The sequence below is a fragment of the Erinaceus europaeus genome, chromosome 5, assembly GCF_950295315.1.
Source record: "Erinaceus europaeus chromosome 5, mEriEur2.1, whole genome shotgun sequence".
In the NCBI taxonomy this organism is placed as follows: Eukaryota; Metazoa; Chordata; class Mammalia; order Eulipotyphla; family Erinaceidae; genus Erinaceus; species Erinaceus europaeus.
Genome location: NC_080166.1, coordinates 113,266,697 through 113,287,083, shown reverse-complemented (window position 1 = coordinate 113,287,083; position 20,387 = coordinate 113,266,697). Strand labels below are relative to the sequence as shown.

The 20,387-nt window shown below is 37.5% G+C and overlaps 2 protein-coding genes across 7 annotated transcripts in view; one reads left to right on the top strand and one right to left on the bottom strand.

The window, feature by feature from the left end:
• The window catches only part of NBEA (neurobeachin), a 546,841-nt gene that overhangs the window by 319,294 nt on the left and 207,160 nt on the right, over positions 1-20,387 (top strand). For all 6 annotated transcript variants that reach the window (XM_060191623.1, XM_060191622.1, XM_060191624.1 and 3 more), the window contains one exon: positions 16,011-16,147. In XM_060191623.1, coding sequence (XP_060047606.1) covers positions 16,011-16,147 — 137 coding nt within the window. The remainder of the gene's footprint in view (positions 1-16,010; positions 16,148-20,387) is intronic.
• MAB21L1 (mab-21 like 1) lies at positions 18,155-20,239 on the bottom strand. Its single transcript, XM_007520279.2, has one exon. It carries the CDS (start codon positions 19,767-19,769, stop codon positions 18,690-18,692), a length of 1,080 nt encoding a protein of 359 aa, XP_007520341.1. The 5' UTR covers positions 19,770-20,239; the 3' UTR covers positions 18,155-18,689.

The window sequence follows — 20,387 nt, the reverse complement described above, 5'->3', positions numbered from 1 at the left end:
AATTATTACTCAACTAAAATTTAGGATTGATTCACATTCATGTGAACTGAGAAGTAAGTTGTAGTTTTTTTTTAAAGTAAGTTATTTTATTGAACTGATAAAAATAATTCTGCCTTGGGAGTCGGGCTGTAGCGCAGTGGGTTAAGCGCAGGTGGCGCAAAGCACAAGGACCAGCATAAGGATCCCGGTTCGAACCCCGGTTCCCCACCTGCAGGGGAGTCGCTTCACAGGCGGTGAAGCAGGTCTGCAGGTGTCTATCTTTCTCTCCTCCTCTCTGTCTTCCCCTCCTCTCTCCATTTCTCTCTGTCCTATCCAACAACGACGACAACAACAATAATAACTACAACAATAAAAAAAATAAAATAAAATAATTCTGCCTTGCTAATGAAAAGTATGTCATTTCTTTTAGATTGGTAGTTCTGTCATCTATACTGTGTAACATTAAAATTTCTAATGTTACACACAATAGAACTGGAATTCAGAAAGATTCCTTTATTATTACTTCCAGATGTTAGTAGTTTTGCTCTTTAAGAAATTCTAAGTTGATGGTGATGATTCTTTATTATCACTTTTGTAAATTGTAAAAGTAATTATTTATATACCTATACATATAAACTTGTATTGATAATGCTGTATCATCAAAAATAACTTAAATGAAAATCTTTAAAGTTACTTTAACTACTGCCTAAGCATTTTTTTCTTTTTTCTTTTTTTCACCAAAGCACTAGTCAGCTTTGGTTTATGGTGGTGCTGGGGATTGAACCTGGGACCTCAGAGCCTCAAGCATGAAATTCTTTTGCATAACCATTATACTGTCTCCCCAGCCCATTCTAAACATGTTTCTTTAATCTTTATATTCTTCCTATACCTCTATATACTATTCCTTATTTCCTCTTTAAAAACCTCTGCCCATATTTTTAAAAATGTTATCAAGTATTCACATTTTTTTTCTTGGGCATGTATCTAAGTGAAGAATTGCTAGAATTGTTAAGTCAAATAATAATTACGTGTTTCAATTTTTTTTGAGAAATAGCCAGACTATTTTCCAAAGAACTGTATTCTGGGGCCAGGCAGTAGTGCACCTGGTTAAGCTTTTCCCACCAGCAAGGGGAAAGCTTCATGAGTGGTGAAGCAGTTCTGCAGGTATTTCTCTCTCTCTCTCTCTCTCTCTCTCTATCTATCTATCTATCCATCTATCTCAATTTCTCTGTTCCTATACAATAATAAATAAATATATTAAAGAAAAATGTACTCTCCACTTAATTTCTCTCTGTTTCTATACAATAATAAATAAATAAATAAATAAATACATTAAAGAAAAATGTACTCTGGGGTTTGAATTGTCAGATTGGGGTTTGAATTCATAAAAAATATTTAAATAATTGCTCATCTTACCACTTTTATTTTCCTGGGTAAAGACACCAAAAGTTAAGCTAATTTTTTTTCCATTACAGCTTCCACAAATGGTCATTTTAATTAATCCTAAAGATCTCCAATTTTAAAGTCAAGATATTACTACAGCTCTTAATTTAAAAAAAAAATTCTCGGGAGTCGGGCTGTAGCACAGCGGGTTAAGCGCAGGTGGCTCAAAGCACAAGGACTGGCATAAGGTTCCCGGTTCGAACCCCGGCTCCCCACCTGCAGGGGAGTCGCTTCACAGGCGGTGAAGCAGGTCTGCAGGTGTCTATCTTTCTCTCCTCCTCTCTGTCTTCCCCTCCTCTCTCCATTTCTCTCTGTCCTATCCAACAACGACAACAACAATAATAACTACAACAATAAAACAAGGGCAACAAAAGGGAATAAATAAATAAAATAAATATTTAAAAATAAATTCTCAGTTATATGGAAAAGGGTGTTTATTATTAATGGATTACACTTTTTAATGGATTATAATTCTATCTGAAATGTTTTTTTATGCTTCTAGGCATGTATATTAACATATTTTCTGTCACCAAAGGTCTGTGTCCCTATCCCCACCCCCCTATGGTGAAGCTGAAACCCTATCCCTGGTTTTTTACTTTGGGGCAGTACTCCAAACTCAGTCAAATTCTGCTTTGTGTTTCCCTTTCTGTTCTTCTTTCTCAACTTCTGTTTATGAGTGGGATCATCCCATACTTATCTTTCTCTTTCTGGCTTATCTCATTTAACATATTTCTTCTAGCTCCATATAAGATGGTCGAAGAAGGTGGATTCATTACTCTTAATAGCTGAGTAATATTCTATAGCACCACACACTTTGTATGTATCAAGCACTGTAATTAGAAAAACACTGAAGAATCTTCTAAGGCTGGTGTTCTTATGTGGTGCTGGGGCTTGAATACTACCCAGTGCATGGGAAAGTGCACAGCCTCCTGGATGCACTGTCACCCAAGCAAAGAAAGATTTATGTTTTTTCATCCTTTCTTCCTTCCTCTCTCTCTCTCTCTCTCTCTCTCATTATCTCTATCACATACACATGCTTGTAAAAGTTAAGAATTGGCAACTCAGAAGGAATGTATTGTGTGAATTTAAATATAAGAAAATAGAGTAAATGTAGAACTACTATGAATAAGACTACTCTTAATAGAAACATTATAATCAGCAGTGACCCCCTAAGTGACTCCCTCCTTCCCTGGATACCTCACCTTTGATGCCCACCCCAGTTCCCAGTGAGTTTGCACTTATTTTGAGAGGGTGATCCATTTTTAAACTATTGCTCTTGTTGCAAATTGATGAAATTGTTTCCATTTACTGTAATTTGTGTTACAAGATTTCAAAGTGAAAGCAGACATCAAATGATATAGCTGTAGGGGAGGAGGAATCTTGCTAAATCTCTGTCAAATTCTATAATTCACTAACCTAGAAACTCAAAAACTCGGGCTTACAGAAAAAAAAAATTTTCCCCGGGAGAATTAGCGCTGCTTCTGCTCCCTCTTTTACACTAATAGTCAGAAAATTAAGGCATTTTTTTTCCCCAACAAAAAGATGATAGATGAGATGATCTCTCTGAAACTTTGAAATTCTAAAGACTAGAGTAAGTTTGTTTACAACTAAATTAAATGTCACTGGTTCATCAGTTGGAGAGTCAACTCAGTAGCAGAGCACATGATTTTTGTGTATCAGACTTCTATCCCTAGAACCACATTAGTGGAACCAACCACAAACAGATGCTCCGATGTCATCCCCACCCCACCCCCAACCCTCTCACAGTAAAATAACTTAAAAAGAAAAGGTATCAATTAATTATTATGCAGAACTGAACAAAGAAAGGAGGATTAAACATATAAGAACTCAGAATTCTTATACAGTAAAGTCAAAGAAACAATAGAATTCTAAACACTTAAGTTTTTCCAGAGGTATATATTACTTTAGCATGGAAAAATGTGAACTAAGAGCACAGAAATTTTTCATAGTTGTGCAACAGAATAAGAAAGTAATATAGAACAATTTCAGTGCTACATAGACAAAGATAAATTCTGACTCAGATAATATCTGCTTTGCCTAATCACTTCATGCAGTACAATTCTTCTATGGTTATTGAATATTCTTTCCCTGACAAAATGAGTATTTTAAAAAGATTCTTCTGTATTTGTTTTTATGTGGTTTCAGTTACAGAACCTCATTAGAATTGAATCAACCTGATATCTGTAGTAAGAGGAAAAATGTCTTTTAAACATCAGAATTATCTAAAACGCATTTTGCTCAGAATTTACCCCTTAATTTTTAAACCCATGTGTATTTCAAGGGAAATTTAATCCATATGTCCCTGACTCACTCACACTTAACTCATCAAAACGTTGTTTAGTGAAAGCTATTTGATGTTGAAAAAGCCTTATGAGTCTTTATAAGTCTTTTTTTCTCTCTCTTTGAATTAGGAAATGGCTTAGACAGTCATAAATAGTATACCAAAAGGTTCATATTCAGCTTCAAACACAGAATTTATAAAGTTCACAGAGACATTAGCACATGGCATTTTCTTATAAGAGTTAAACTATTTAATTTTTTACCTCAGTTTTTAATTCAGTTACAGAGTTGAGAGAAAATGAATAAATTTCACCTTGAATGTCCACCCTAATTAAACTCTCTTCATTGTTATTATAATATCTACAAGGCCACTTCAGAGTCTGCAGATACTTTACTGAGCCCTTACTAATGTCCCTCCAAAGATGTATATCCCCTTCAACCTTGGCTTTTATATACTATAGAAATTCTTTTAATAGGTTTTTAGCTGTAATAACACCCCACTAAGCAAAATCATATAAATTTAATATATAGTAAAGGGACATAATTCAGTGATACCTTCTAGATATCAAACATGATTAAAAGATATAATATCCTTACATCTCTTTTAGTTTAAGAGTAAGACATCCTTTGTTAGGCTACAAGTGTTAACACAGCCTATAATAATGGCTCCCTTTCTGTGGTGTTCTAATTGAAACTCATTTTATGTTTTACTTTTTTTCTCTATGTGAAGAGCTTCCTATAAAGTAATTCTTTTGCAGGTTTATAGTCATACTTGCAGCCAACCTGAAATGCAAGGTCAATAAATATCCAATTTACCCATAAACCATATGTCATTTTTTCTAAGAGTAAAGATACTAACCACCTACTGAAAATATTACAGTTATCTTGATTATCACACTTGGAGAAATAAAAGTAGATATCAAAACTGCTTTCCTGCTGCCAAACTGTAGGCGTCAGCAAGTTGGAGAGGAGGCAGAGGGGAGGGATTCATCATCTTGTCACTGCCTCACCTGTGAGTGCTCCTGTGCAGTCTCTGAAAGACCTTGGCACTCATTCAGATATCAGGGGGAAGAACTGATTTTTCACCCAGCATGTACAGCAGTGCTATGAGTACAACAGACAAGTAAGTCTGTCTGCATACTGGTGATACTTAATTTATTTATCTCATCCCATGTCTTAGTGCTTCAGAGTCAGAATAATTGCAGAATATAGCTAAATGGAAATCTTCAGCACGAAGACCAACTCTTTATCTGGCAATTATAAGCAGTAATTCCATGTTATAACTATTACATTCAGCACCATCAGTTCATATCATCAGTCCAATAAAAAGATATGTGGGGGGGGAGGGTCAGGTGGTAGCACAATGGGTTAAGCGCACATGATGCGAAGCCTAAGGACTGGCTCAAGGATCCCAGTTAGAGGCCCAGATCCCCACCTGCAAGGGGGTTGCTTCACAAGTGGTGAAGTAGGTCTGCAGGTGTCTTTCTCTCCCCTTCTTTGTCTTTCCCTCCTCTGTCAATTTCTCTCTGTCCTATCCAACTATGACAGCAACAACAGTAGTAATAACAATGATGATAATAAACAGCAAGGGCAACAAAGGGGGAAAAAGTAGTCCCCTGTAATGAATGAAAAGCCAGACTAAATTTACTATCTTAGTATTTTTGATACATTTTCTAGAGAAAATATTTAAGGAATTTATATATTGAGCAAAATGTGACTGATTGCAGTGTTTTAAAAATTCAAATTTTGGTTTCATTTTTCTTCATTTTAAGTCACAAAGAGGTATATACAAGAACTATAGTGCTTAAAGTTTATTTTATACATAAAATAGAAATACTAAAGAAAATGTAAGTAAATCCTGCATCATGATTGGTCTGTGAGGATCAGCCTTCATTCACAAAATATTTTTTGGAGGAAAATAGTTAAATAAGGCTTAAATTTGCAAGTGTAAATAGGTGAATAAAACTAGGGACCAAGTTTACATTTGTTGAGAGAAATAGTGAAGGTAGTGAACTTTAAAACTGGATGAATTAGGTGTTGTACTTCATTTAAGAAAAAACAAATAGACTCAAATAAGAGATATTTTTAAATGTCCATCATTAGAGATAAAAGTCTTGCTGGGTCTTGAATCTCTTAGATCCCAACTTGATTCAGGTTGGGTGTGGTTATATAGGCACAATAAATGTAAATATTGGATATCATGTCCCTCTTTCAAAGGGGTTATTCTAGGAAGAGAACAGATAATAAAAAGCAAACATGCATAGATAGAGGAAGAAAACCATAAGAACACACACACAAAAAAAAAAAAAACCCACCATATGGGTTCTGGAAAGCCTTCCTAGAATAGGCATCTTTCAAACTTAAATCTGGAAACTTAAATAAAAGGTTTAAGTAAGGAGCTTCTGCAGATGATGAGAATCATCTTGAGGCAGGCTATCATTGTCTATGTGAGACTACATAGAATATCACATTCTTCACGAAACTACAGTAGTTTGAAATTATTTATGAGACCAGGAGACTCTTAACCTTAAGAGAGATAAGCTTGCTGACGGCTTTATGAGCCATGAAAAGCTTAAATTTTATCTGAAGGCTACAGTGAGATAGTGAAGGACTTAAACTCATGCCAATGAAGAGATCCAACTTATATTTAAAAAAAAAAAAAAAAAAACCATTCAGGTCATATTGTAGACTACAGATTTTAGCTGCCCTAACTTGAAGTAAACTGTTAACTGTTTGAGCTAAATGTGATGATAGTCTAAATTGAATTGCAAATAGAAAGAATTGGCTTTTAAAAAAACACTTAAAAGCTGGGGAGACAGCATAATAGTTATGCAAAAGGCTTTCTATGCCTGAGGCTGAGGCTGAGCCTCAGGTTCAATCCTAACACCACATAAAACAGTTGAGCAATAATCTGGTCTCTCTTTTTGTATATCTCTTTTATCTAAAAAAATATTTTTTAAAAAGAAACATGATTTAAAAATCAGTATTTAATGTGTGAAGGATTATGATAATGCATGTATTTATGGAAGAAGGAATGAGGGATATTGGTTTGGGAGAAGAAATGATAAAATAGCTACTAACTGTGTAGGGGATGTAAAGGTGCAGCACTTTACTAGAGAGAGTAATGAAGAGGAGTCATTCAGTATGGTCTATTGCATAATTGCATGCCCCAAGTGTTTCAAATAGATGTAAATATTTGAAACTTGGAACCAAGTTGGATAGAGAGGTCCTAATTAAAAACCACTAGTGAGTAGATTAGATTAATCTACCAAAATAAGTAAATTATGTAAGAGAGAATTTGCCCTGTGGAACAAGATTTAGTGATTGAAGATTAAGCACAGGTGGCACAAAGCACAAGGACCTGCATAAGGATCCAGGTTCCAGCCCCTGGCTCCCCACCTGCAGGGGAGTCGCTTCATGGGTGGTGAAGCAGGTCTGCAGGTGTCTGTCTTCCTCTCCCCTCTCTGTCTTCCCCTCCTCTTTCCATTTCTCTCTGTACTATCCAACAACAATGACATCAGTAATAACTACAACAATAAAACAACAAGGGCAACAAAAGGGAATAAATAAATATTGTTTTTTTAAAAAGTAACTGAAGGAGAATCCATCAAGGATACCAGGAAAGAAGGCAAGCATTGCAGAAAGAAGAGAGTAGTATACTCTAGAAATCAAGAAATTCTTGTTTAACATTTTTTTAACTGATATTGTTTGGACACAAGTATTTTGGAATATGCTAACGAGAAGAAAAGTGGTGTTAAATATGTTTAGCAAATTCTGTGTTTAGAATTCTAGGTTATAAAATTATTTCACTTTAATTAATTGAAAGACTTTACCAAGTCTTTGGCTTACTCATCAGTATATACTTCCTTAAAACTTTGGCCTAAGGTTAACATAAGGATAAAGCCTATAGGAGTAATTCAGGTGGAGGATCAAAAAGATGGAACTTGCTATGTAGAAGTCTGACAAAGAGAGGAGAGACAAGCAAAATAAAGTAGCCAAAGAAGATAGGAGAGGACCAGACCTAATCCCAGGTAGAGTTAACTGTTTTGAACAAAATGAACAATATATTTTCTGAATCTGGAGAATGTGAAATAATGGTAATTCCATAAAGAAGACTTCTTATTGAAGAAATATGAAAACAACTAACACTTTTCATTTGTCTCAAACATGAAGATATTATACAATCAGTGTGGACATGTGAATTTTTCAAGGAAAGGACCATCTGTTTAACTGTCTCCTTCTCAAAGAGATTTATGATGCTGAAAAAGCATTAACACCACTGCTTGACATTGTAATATCTGAGCTTTGATCTTTTATTTCTCTGTCAGAAAAATCTGACATTCAGAGCTGTATGTATTTTTCACTTTGATTACACACTGTTCACCTTTATACATCCTAATCACTGACCAGTCATTTTCATTCTTTAATTATACTACATCTCAGTAATTGTTGTGACACTTCTCTGCTTACAGTGCCCTTCTCCTTCTTATTCACCTGCCCATCATATTTCACTTCCAGTGTCACTGTCATCATCCTACCCCAACTCTTCCCCCCACACACACTCACAAATTTCTAGGGGTCAGAAATGCAGAAGCAGTAGAGTGTTTGCCTTGCATGCATGACACCATGGGCTCTATCCCAGAACCTCAAAAAATAAGGAGCTTGGAAATCATCATAGTTCTGTGAATGTCCATAAAATATTTTTCTGTCCCTCTTTTCGTGGGAGTCAGTAGACACAAAGTTAAGAATTATGGTTTTGGAGTCAAGTAATAACAGGTTTGAGTCCTTCTTTTATCGATTACAAGTTATGACCTTTTATGATCTTCCAGTTACTACTCAGTCACATTTTCTCGTCTTTAAAATGAAGGTAATAGCAGTACCTTTGGCATAGGTATATTCTGAGGAGAGGAAAATGAAAATTGCTTTACAAAATGGTTAGGTAAACCTTTTGACTATTATGTCATTATTTTCGCTGTATACTTTTTACTCATATATGTACTACAGATAAACTCTTAGATTCCAAAACTGATTTTTTTTTACTAGCTACATGCATAAATACTGAGTTAAACATACCTCTTCATGTGTGTAATTTACAAAGAGAAAACAGGTTGCATACTAGGGGAAATAACGGGACTTAAGAAAACATGCCATTTAAAAAAATAATAACATACGTGTGATGTAGGTAGAATAATCAGTTAACATTATAATTATCGGTAGTTCAGTGCCCAGAATATTTTTATTTTTTTCTCCAAAATGTACTATATTTTATATTTTAAAAGTAAATTTGAAATCAGTTCCAGAAATAATTTATAATACATAGTCTGTTAAATTAAGTGGTCTTTTTTTAACTATGACATAATTGCAACAGTGGTATATTTTTATTTCCCTTACTCCATAAGCACTGATTGCATAATATATGATAGATACTATGGTAGATAAAGAAAATAGCATGCTTCTCTACAAGTATCTAGTGCCAAATGGGAAAAACAGACTTCTAAATGCAAGCATTCAGTATCTTCTATACTGCGGTGAAGATGTGCATAGGAAATTATAAGAGCAGAAAGGCAGGGCACATATTCCAGCAGATGTGAGCCAAGATATAGTCTTGAATGTTCAGTCAATTTAGATCATAGCTTCTGATTTACTTATTCGTAGAGTCCAGTAGGAATTTACTCTTCTCAATCATTAAATGATATCCTAGTTTCATAAGAGTCAATGCCGTTCTAGAAACTGAAAAAATGTATTCCATATGTTGAACTAATTGTGATGTAACTGGACACACAAATCTCAACTGGCTCACCTATTAAATCAAAAGGCACAACAAATGATCAAAATGAGTACTAAAATACACTGCGTCTAGTGTATTTCGTGGAAGAAAATAACTCTGTGATGTTTTACTTATAGTATATGTGTTTTCTAAGCTTTTCCAATCATTTGTCTTTGTGGAAAATGCACTAGGTTTGCCTTTAACATAAAATTAACTGTTTTACAAATAAATTGGAAAACATAAATGATAGGTTAAACTTAGAGCCCATCAGTTGTCTCTCAAAATTTTTTAAAGTTATTTAAGCACATTAAATGAGATGTGTATTGTATTAGTGCAAGATGTTTCAACCATGAAGAACAGATGTTATGTGAAAATCTTCAATACCTTGTATAAGTCAAGCTTCCTTCATTCTTTTTTTCCTGTTTCAGACTATGGTAAACTGGGTTTTCCCAGAGGTACATTTTACTCAGCTATGAAAAGATTAATATGTATTCTAAGAAACCTGGCTTTATTTCGTGTTTTGTGTTATTTTGTTTTGTCTTGGTCATCTCTGGAGCTTCACTACTCTGAGTCAACTTTTTTAGAGAGAGAGAGGAAGGGAGGGAGAGAAAGAGATAGGCAGACACCATGGGGACCAGACTAGAACCTGGGTTCACATGACAAAACAGGTATCCTTCTAGGTAAGCTATCTGGCTGGCCCTCACCTATCTCATTTTGTATAATAAACCAAGGAAACAAGCACACTGTGAAGATGACTGATTTATTACACTTATTCTCAATATAATTGTAGATTATGATGTGTGTGTGTGTGTGTGTGTGTGTGTGTGTGTGTGTGTTGGAGACGGTTATCTACTTTCGTGGTGTATACATACTCTGTCACTCAGTGATATTTATCCAATTCAAGCAAAAAGATTTTGTAACTTTTCTTGTGCAAGGAACTTTTTTTTAGTTTTTCAGAGAAACATTATTCTGATAATGTATTTAGACCACTAACAGTATTCTCTGTATAAAAACAAAACGGTCTCTGTTTACAGATATACTATACTGTGTGTTGTTTTTTTTCTTGAGGCATTTCAAATGCCTGCAGCTCAAGAAACTGTCATGGATAATATAAGACCTTCTACAGCATTTCTCCCAAACTTCCTTCTCTCCAGGTTCATATACAAACATCTCCATTAAAAAAATTGTATTGGTCATTTACAAAATAATAGGGATATAACTCCACATCATTCCCACCACCAGACTTCTGTGTCCCAATCTCTCTCCAGCAGAAGTTGTAATAGTTCTCCCAGGGTCACAGATATGGTTTGCCTATATATCAAATAATAATAATAAACATATATACATAGACACTTTTTTGCCAATTTTTATTCACTTCTTTTTTAAATCGCATCTACACCTGTCACTATTTTAGAGTGTCCTTCCCTTTTCCTCTTCTCTCTCATATAAGCAAAGCAGTGCCTGACATTTCTGGCATTTTCCAGATTTACTTCCCTTTCAACGATGGTATAAAAACATGGTGTTCAGAGCCTTCTGATCATCTTCCCCTAACTTTTTCCCCTCAGGAAGTATGGGCCAAAATTCCTTTGGGGGTACAAAAGGAAGGGTTTCTGGCTTCTGTAATTCCTTTTCACTGGATCTGGATGTTGGTCAGTCCATCCATACTCCCAGTCTGTCTCTAAGAACCTCCATTTTTTTTAATACCTGAAATTTTTCTTGAAATCCCTAAACAAGTTCAAATGATTTCATATTTTTCAGTCAGTTTAAAGCTAGTTTGAGATTTAAAAAAACATAGTCTTTTATTTTAGGTGGGGAAATGTTTTCTTTAAACTGATTGTGATATACTTAGGATAATGTAAGTGCAGAGCAATGATAGATATTTAATATGTGGCCACACTCATGATTTTATTTTTCCTACAAACTTTGTAAGTAGAAATTTACTCCTTTATTATATTCTTCAGAATATTTTGGGGGAACCATCCTTTTGTACTACATCTAAAGGACTTCAGAATATAGTTCTTCAAAATAATGTCAGTGTTATTTTTTAAAATATTTATTTATTAGAAAGACAGACATACAGACCTGCAGCACTGTTTCACCTCTTGTGAAGCTTTCTCCCTGCAGATAGGGACCAGGGGCTTGATCCCAGGTCCTTGCTCATTATAATATGTATGCTCAACCAGGTATACCATCGTCTGGCCCCAGTGTCAGGGTCATAAGTCTAACAATTTTACAAAGATTATTCAATGTTTATTGTTCCATAATAATGTTTTCTCATGTTCTAAAGGTTGACTGAAATGTGATTTCGAAGTAACAGGTTAGAAAAATTCTTATAAATAATAAACTTTATTAACACTAAACAAGTCGAGAAATATTCCAGTGACTCTAAAATACATGGTAATTTCATGTACACTAAGATAGGTTTTATGAAAGTTATAGGTCATAACAATGTCAATTTTAATTAAACTATGTTATATATATATATTATATATATTACACATAATATATATTCTTTGTTGTATTTTACATTGAAGTTTACAATGAAAAAGCATTATTGGGAAATTTTATTGCTATGATTATCTTATAATAACTAGAATGTTACTGAGTACCCACACTCCCCCCAAAAAATTATTAACACCTATGTCTAAGAAAAAGAAAAGCAGCCCTGACCTTTGGAAACGTGATTCTTAGAAGGGAGCATAGGTATTGTTGGGACCTGGTCTGAAACCTTCTGCTATACCATAGATAGTGTTCTATTGAACATATGCAACCTCCCTCCTAGAACACTAACCTCAGACAAGGTTACAAGATGACAATATATGGCAAAAACAACTTTGTAATTTTGTTCAAGAACAGATTAGGGGGGAAGTTTTCACTGTCAGGCTACATACCAAACATACTTTCTTCTAGGTAATAGGAGTGGTTGACCAGTTACAACATAACCTAGATATATTCTTCCCTCGCTCTAAATATTTTTGAGACACAGTTACAGAATTATCACCACTTTCTGAGAGAGCCCTATTCCTTGAATAATTTCTCACTACTTCACCAAAATTATGTTCCTCCTACTATTTTTTTTACACTGTCTTACTAAGTAAGCCCTTAGCCCATATTTCCCAAATCACCAATAAACTCAATTTTTCAACTATAGGTATTGAGCAGAGTTTAAGAAAGCATAGTAAACTGAATTTATTTATATTAAATCACTATTTTATTATTGTCAAGATTTCTATGCCTGGAATTTTGCTTTCGCCACAGGAAAACCTGCACATCTCTACTGAAATTCTACTTTTAAAATACAATTTACAAGTACCTATCTTTTCAACTATAAACTATGTATTTTCTACTCTAGATGCATCATCTCAACTAAAAGCCAGTGCCTTTAATGAGATGGTCTCTGCTCTAAAGAGGTTTTTTTTCTTTTCCATTATGCGTGAGTGATCTTTTCTCTAGTTCAGATTTTATGTTGGCGTTGAAACTAGTGGCAAGTAGTAATTCTATCTTTTTAAGAATAGTAATTCATAAAATATTAAACCATATTTCTGATTCTAAAGATAAACAAGGTGACATTTACCTTTAACTACCCCCTTAAGATGCTAGGAATTTAAACTGTGTTCATCAGTACAGTTGGGGGTTTTGCCTCATCAATTTGTTAAATGATCCCTTAACACTTTACCAAGGACATTACTGTGGTTTATGAGGTTTTTTGCTGATATATTAGTGGTCAGAATATATATTTAGTCTCCAACACACCTAGCAAAATTAGGAAGTTATATTTGTAGCTAGTTATTTCCTAGAATCTGATAATCTAAATGATTCTCTCTCTGGCATCCAGAGATACTTAAAAAAAAACAAAAAAAAACTAGGTTTATTTGGAAAGTGAACCAGGATTTTCAAATATAAGATATCTGTTGGTTTGTGATTGTGCCTTATGTAAACATTTTAATATTGGATTCCTAACATTCGGGTGCTCCCCTAGAGGGGATTAAAACATAATCCCCTCTCTTATTGCTGTAGTGGATTAACTCTGTATTCTCTCTGTGACTGGTTTGCTCCCTGAAGGCTATAACAAAAAGACTCAGTGCTCCTTAAACATGCTATGGAATTGAAAGTTGTAATTAGAGATTTCCAAAGGACAAGGGTAAAAATTACACACTATTAAGGTTGATATTTCATGATGTGCCTATCTTAAACGAGGGCCAATCCTATATCCTTCCATAACCCCCAAAGGAAAAATAAATAAATTCAACAGAATAAGATTGGAGTAAAATCAAAAGATGTCTTAGAAGTGAAGAGAAAACAATTAGAGAACTAGTTGTTTGTTGAAAGTTCACAGAATTGTGTACTTAAGTGAGTAATTTATACATAGAAATTAGTGTGTAAGGTATGGTAGTGCGTTGGGTGATTTTTCCAGTATTACCAGTTCATTTGTTTGAGCATGTTAAATTAATTGAAGGGAAAGAAATGGTTCGCCTTTTTTTTCCCCACTCTTAGTGAAAAATGCCGAAACCCCTACTAAACCAGAAATCACTAGCCCTCTGTGTTTAAAGTGACTTTTCCGAGATCTTAGCAAGGCCCAAGGATGCAAAAGAAAACATTTTTGTTTCCCGGTGAACAACTCACTTTTTTTTTTCACTTCGTCCGTCCCCACTCTTAGAGTGAATCTGGGTTTCTCCGAGGCAAATAAAAGTGGCATTCTGTTGAAGTCCTGGCCGCTGAAGGGTTAAGAGATTGCTACAGACCGGACTGAGCATTGGGGGATTCCGAGGAGGGCGCGGGGGGCTGGAGGCGCCACGGAGCGCGCGCGCAGACCCTCCAATAAACACAAAGGAGGGCCTGGGGAATAGAAACCCAAATCCACTTGTAATCGTACAAGAGATTCGGGCATAATTACTTGAGCAGCCTAGATTAAGATTGATGAGCCTTTAAAGTGGCGCTTCAAAACGACCGCCTTTGCCTTTTGGAAAGAAAAACCTAGTAGAGGGAGCCCTGAGGAACCCTGGCTCTGCTTGCCCCGCTACACAGCCTGGGCCCTCAGACCCCGGAGTCCTAGTACCCCGAGGACGGGAAGCCCCACTGCGGGCTGCTGCCGGTGCAAAGCTGTAAAATTAATTTACAAAAAAAAGATTATTAATGAGTTTGCAGTTCATCTGAACCTGGTTAAGAAGATGGAGGGGTGAAGGGTGACAGTGACTCAGTTTGCTTCAATGTGCACCCCACCCTCCCTAGTGCGCCCCGAAGAAGGCCTGCTCCTTGTTCCTCCCGCTGTGGACTGGGCGGTGCTTTGTGCAGTGAGGCCACACATTCGAATGTGCCCCTCCCAGCCCAAGCGAACGTCACTCAGGTTTCCCAGTCCAGGCCCAGCTTGGCCTGCAGGGTGTCTTAGGCAAAGCTAGTGGGTCCCAGAGCCCAGGACGCTGGCTTGGAATCTGGGCCTGAGCAGACTCCAGAGACCTGCTGTTTATTGTCTTTCTACTACTGTATTTGTGACTCCTTCTCATTTGTCTCTATTCTTGTGGGCGGGTGTGGGGGGGGTGGTGGAAGGGAGAAGGAAGTGACAATGATCATCCTTGGCACAGAAGAAGAAAATTGTTTTTTTCTGATTTCAAATCGACTTTTTAATACCAGGGGCGTGAGGAATGCCTCCTGCTTCAAGGGGCAGTTAAGTCATCCCTCTTTGAATAAATATTTGAAAAAACACTTGATATTAATAAAATTTTCAGCCTTAACTGAGGGAGCTCAAGTAAGCACCCACTAGGGCTAACATTCCAAACATCTCTTCTAAGGAAAGCTTGGTTTCTGTAGTTGCAAAAGTTGACACGCAGCACTTTTCGCACGCGGTTCTGAGAATGCTTCCACTGGAGAGTTAAGGCTCTTTCACTATTGACTGATTCTCTCTTAGGAAACCACTGCTGCTGTGTTCAAGCTTTCCTCCCTTAGTGTTTACTGTGTTTGCGCCTGTATGTGAATGTGGACGCGCCGGTGCAAATGTCACTATTGCAAGATCCGGTGCCTTTGTGACAGTGGATATTTAGATCTGTACCCCTTCTCCATTACTCTCCCATCCTTGGAAAACCGCTGCCCAGAGGAGCGGTTGTGCCCTGGGACTGCTTTTGGGGGGCCGCGCTGACTGCCCAGGCACTCCCGCAAAGCCAAGGGTGCGCCAAGGAGAATCTCCGCAGTGTAGACTCCATTCTGCACTTTTAAAAGTGGTTAATAGAACACCTTGCCAAGCATGTAGGTTTTCTGGACTGAGGTGGCAAAGGAGTCTCCTACTATAGGTGACTTTCTAACTCTCCTGACCTCCCGGGTCTTTCTAGAATTATTTATCTCGAGTCTCCTTTCAAAGGCAATTGTAAACGCTACATATGAAAGGAACTCACACAAAAGGAACTGGCCGCATAATACAGGCACTATTTCTTAGTGCATCTTGAAAAATGGAAAACTATTGTCCTCTTCTGGAAGGAGATGAGCGAGGGCCACAAGGGCTCAGCCTGACTACGGTGCCCTTGTCTTTCAGGCCCGGTGGTTCTCAGCACTCCTGCCCAACTCATTGCTCCCGTGGTGGTGGCCAAAGGGACGCTCTCCATCACTACGACAGAAATCTACTTCGAGGTAGATGAGGACGATGCTGCCTTCAAGAAGATCGACACAAAAGTGAGTTAAAGCGGCTCCTTATACAGTCCTGCTGGCTTTGTAGCCAGGAAAGTGGTTTTCAATTTTGCTTGGGTTTAAGTGGCAGTGGGGGCCATGGGGAACATGCCCATTTTACTTATAGAAAATAAACCAAGTGAAGTAACATATGCTCAGTTTTTATAGGATGGGAGAAATTATTAACGACGTTAAATCCTATATTCCCCAAGAATGCACATTTTAACAGTCTGTATTAGTGCCTTTGTGTGCACCGGGGCAGATTTGGCAGGTTAAGCCAATTACTCCCAATTCCCCGAGGTACAACATCTCAGGCTCTCTGGGAAAGCAAGGAGGGATGTTATGAAATTTCTTGTTAGGATCACTTTAATTTCCAAAAAATATAACTTGCACAGTGAATACATTGAAAAGTTATAAGGAGGCTGGGGGTGCCACTTAAATACAAATTCATCTCCATTATCTGTGTCTATTTTCATCTTCTGAAATAAGATTGGGTTTTACATAACAGTTTAAAGAGGGCAAAAAGTGATTCTCTGAGAAGCTTTGGCATAAAATATGTATATAGTTTGGTCTTATGCTCAAATATTTAAAGGTAAAGGTTGTCTTTTGTGAAGATACATAGATGGGATATTCATTTGAAATGAATATTATTGATTATATCTCATACTATCAGTTTAGAAACCTGCATGTATTATATATACCCCTCTGCTTTCTTCTGAAATCGATTTGACTGTTTTTAACTTTCATGTTACTATGTAAGTTTTTTTTCCTGAGGTTGAAGTCAAGAGCAAAGATGTTATGCCAGATATTCAAGCAGATTTATTATTTTGCAAACACTTTCCTTTAAAGAGTTTCCCAGAAACACTTACTATAGTCAGAATAAAAAGTTTTCATAGATCCAGTACTTTACTTTGTATGAATATCCATTGAACTTGTAGAATAGCCATTGAAATTCTAAAATTTGCCTTCACCTGAATTAGCTACTTAATGCCCATAGATGATTAGTCCTTGCAGCACTGTTGACTATAAAAATACTCTGATGCCATAGAACTTCTTACATTTCTATCTCTTTTTTTTAAAGGGGATTTGAAGTATGAATTTTGTAACATTCGGTTTTAGATCATGTAAAGCTGTTTTTATATATTTATCAGTAGCTCACTGTATGAAATAAGTCTCTAGGCTTTTCGATAAAAGTTATTCATACAATTGATCTCTTACTGTAGAAAATGAGGTTTGACATATAATAGACTAGAAATTATCTTCATTTATTTCATTAGCATAGTTAAGACATAGATATTAAAAGTTACATTATGACTTGGTTAAATTCATTTCTCTGCGTTAGGCTAATTTTTTTAAAACTCGGTGATCCTTACTGTCATTGGCATGTTTACTACAGAGATACTAATCCAGAAGAGCAAGCTTTCAAGGGTGGATTTAATTTGTGTCTGTTGTAGAAAGGAACAGCCTTATAAGCAAGGCATAAACTGAAAGTAATCATTATCTCCTGTAGTTATACAGGAGAGTTTTTTGCCAGTATTTTAGAATCTTATTTTAACTATTTGGCTACCATATTTCAAAAAATATTTGAAATATTCAAGTGTTCAATCATCAAAATGAAGCATTACATCTAATAGAAAAGCAATTTGAAGTGAGACACAAGTTTTGTTTTGCTCATTTATTAGCTTCTAATTAAATAAAAACCAGGAACAGAAATTAAAATCTAAATCACAAAAGTAATTATCCAGTGTATTTTCAAGTGCATTTTTCAAATATATAATTCAGATATTCAAGCGTAATTATATAAGATGAATTCAGATTTCTTTGAATATATTTAAATAACATTTCAAGTATATTTATGGAATGTTAGAAATAGAACAAGCAATATATTTGAAACAAAATGTAAACGTTTTGAAGTTCAGACACTTTCAAAGACAGATAAAAGTATCAGGAGGAAATCTACCTTTAAATGGTATCTTTGTTAGTGGAAAATAGCTGGAAGTATTTTTTTTTAAAAAAAAATGGCAATTTGACTTCTCACCAAATCACAAAACACCAAACATCACACTTTCAAAGACAAATGTGAGATCACAATATTTGTTACAAATCAAAATATACATTACACTTTTCTTCAGTGGCATAGCCAAATCTCCAAATCGATGTTTACTCACAGACAGATGCACCTAGATCACCAGGATTGCTATAATCCTTTGATAGTTGGAGGGTTCAGTCTGGTCTTGCATTACAGCTCGGTTGTGTTTCTGGTGTTATTGTGTACTTTTCAAGAGAGATGAAATCCTTTGTAAAGCAACCTTCTAATACTTGTGGGTTTGAGGTTTGCTCCATCCCCTTCCTCTGCTTCTTTTCCTCCCCTTGGAGGGGTGGATGAGATGATGCCTAAACATTATATTATTCTTCCTTTTGAAGGAAGAGATCGTTTGCAGTTTGGGGGTATCAGGAATCAAAGCGGGGAAGGTGAGAGGTTTACGTTTAAGTAGAACTTGGTGAAGAGCAGTCACATTTCGGTTCTGGGTTTTTTTTTAACTGTCCTCTAAAGTTTTTCCAAACTTTTCGGGTTAGTTAGGATCTCTCTCGCCAGACGCCACGTTTGCTTGGCGGCATTCTCCAGAGCCGAGTGAGGTTTGCCTTGAAACAGATCTAAGTTCGGTAAGAAATAGTGCGGACACCGCCGGCACTGCAGGCAGGAGATGAGTTGAAGCAAAATCCCGTTAAGCCGATCACCCAGGCAAGATTCATCCCAGTCCGACTCCCGGGGATGCTTTTCACACTCGTAGGAAACCAAAGTTTTCATGTGATAATTGTTCAGGGGCTGGCCGGGCAGTTCTAGGTGGCGATCCCGCAAGGTTTTGAGGATGGAGAGGCATTTCTTTCGGCAGCCCCCCATCTGCAGTCTGTTCTCCGCTTCCGCGAACTGCAGCACCCATGCGTCGCTCTCTGCGGAGCTCTGCTTGCCGGCCAGGGAGTGGCACTCCTTGGACAAGAGATTGAACCCTTCCGCCTTGACCTCCGCCACCCGATTGGGTCCCGGCCAGGGGATGTGGGGAAGTGGCCAGTGGGCAGCACTCCTTGGCCAGATCCCAGTGCATTTGAAAGCCGGGGTGATCTGCACCACGTACCGATCTCGGATTCTCAGTTTCACTTCGCTGGTGTCCGCAACCATCTTCACCACGTCCCTGTAGCTGCATTTGTCCACGGCCTGGGCCACCAGCGTCTGAAACCGGGAGCGGATTTTGCGCGCTGAGAGGTAGCCTGAGGCGGTGATGAACTCCACCCAGAGGGACATACTCCTCTTGCGCCCGTCGCTCAGCTTCAGCACCGCGCAGCCGGGCAGGGAGCCGTCGTCCACAAAGTTGAACACCCCCATTTGGTTCAGGTAAAGCACCACTTCGAACTCGGTGGGGGAGATGACCTCCAGGCCCTCGTAACGGTTGTCCATTTCGTTGAGCGAACTGATGAAGCGGGGCTCCTGCACTTCCACTTCCTTCAGCACGTCGGAAACAACTTTGCAGACTTCCCGGATCGTTTTGGCAATGGCAGCTTTCCTGGCTTGGCATTTCTCGTTGTAGTACTTATTCAGATGGTAGACCAGCTTGGCCTGGGCCGCGATCATGTTGGGGCAGAGATCCGGATTGTACACCGGAGTCTCGCAGTACGCTGTGGGATCCAATGCGGCTGCTAGCGCTGGAGCCAACTTCGGTGGAGAAACGGGCTGCTTAGCGCAAGAAATGGATTTAAACCACTGGTCTCTGAACCTTGCTGGCGGATTCCTAGCGGCGGGTTCCCCCCACCACCACCACCCCGCCTTTTATCTTTGAGCCCCGTCGGTCTTAAAGTGAAAGATTGTCTCTCCCCCCTCACCACCACCTTCTCTGTTTTTCTTCTTCTTTTAAAGAATCCTCATGTGAGAGAAACGCTGGGAGAGATCACCTTCTCGGGAATAAACAGGAAAGTTGCGCAGAGAACCAGCAAAGCTCTTCCAGTAGTCAAAATAATCAACCCTTTCCGTATTTATTTACGCTTTCCAGTAATCATTGTGTGTGCTGGACTGTTGATCAGATAGATGGAGGATAAGTAGAGAGAGAGAGAGACTGAAAGAGAGAGAGAGAGAGAGAGAGTGTGTGTGTGTGTGTGTGTCAGGGGTGAGTGTGCGCGTGTCTATGTCAGAAGAAGCTGCTGTTGGTTTGTCTAAGAGCCCAGATGCACTCGTGTGGAAATTATAAAGGCAGGG

Excerpts from the sequence above, each read along its gene's own strand:
- MAB21L1 (XM_007520279.2), bottom strand. The coding sequence starts at position 19,769 with ATGATCGCGGCCCAGGCCAAGCTGGTCTACCATCTGAATAAGTACTAC.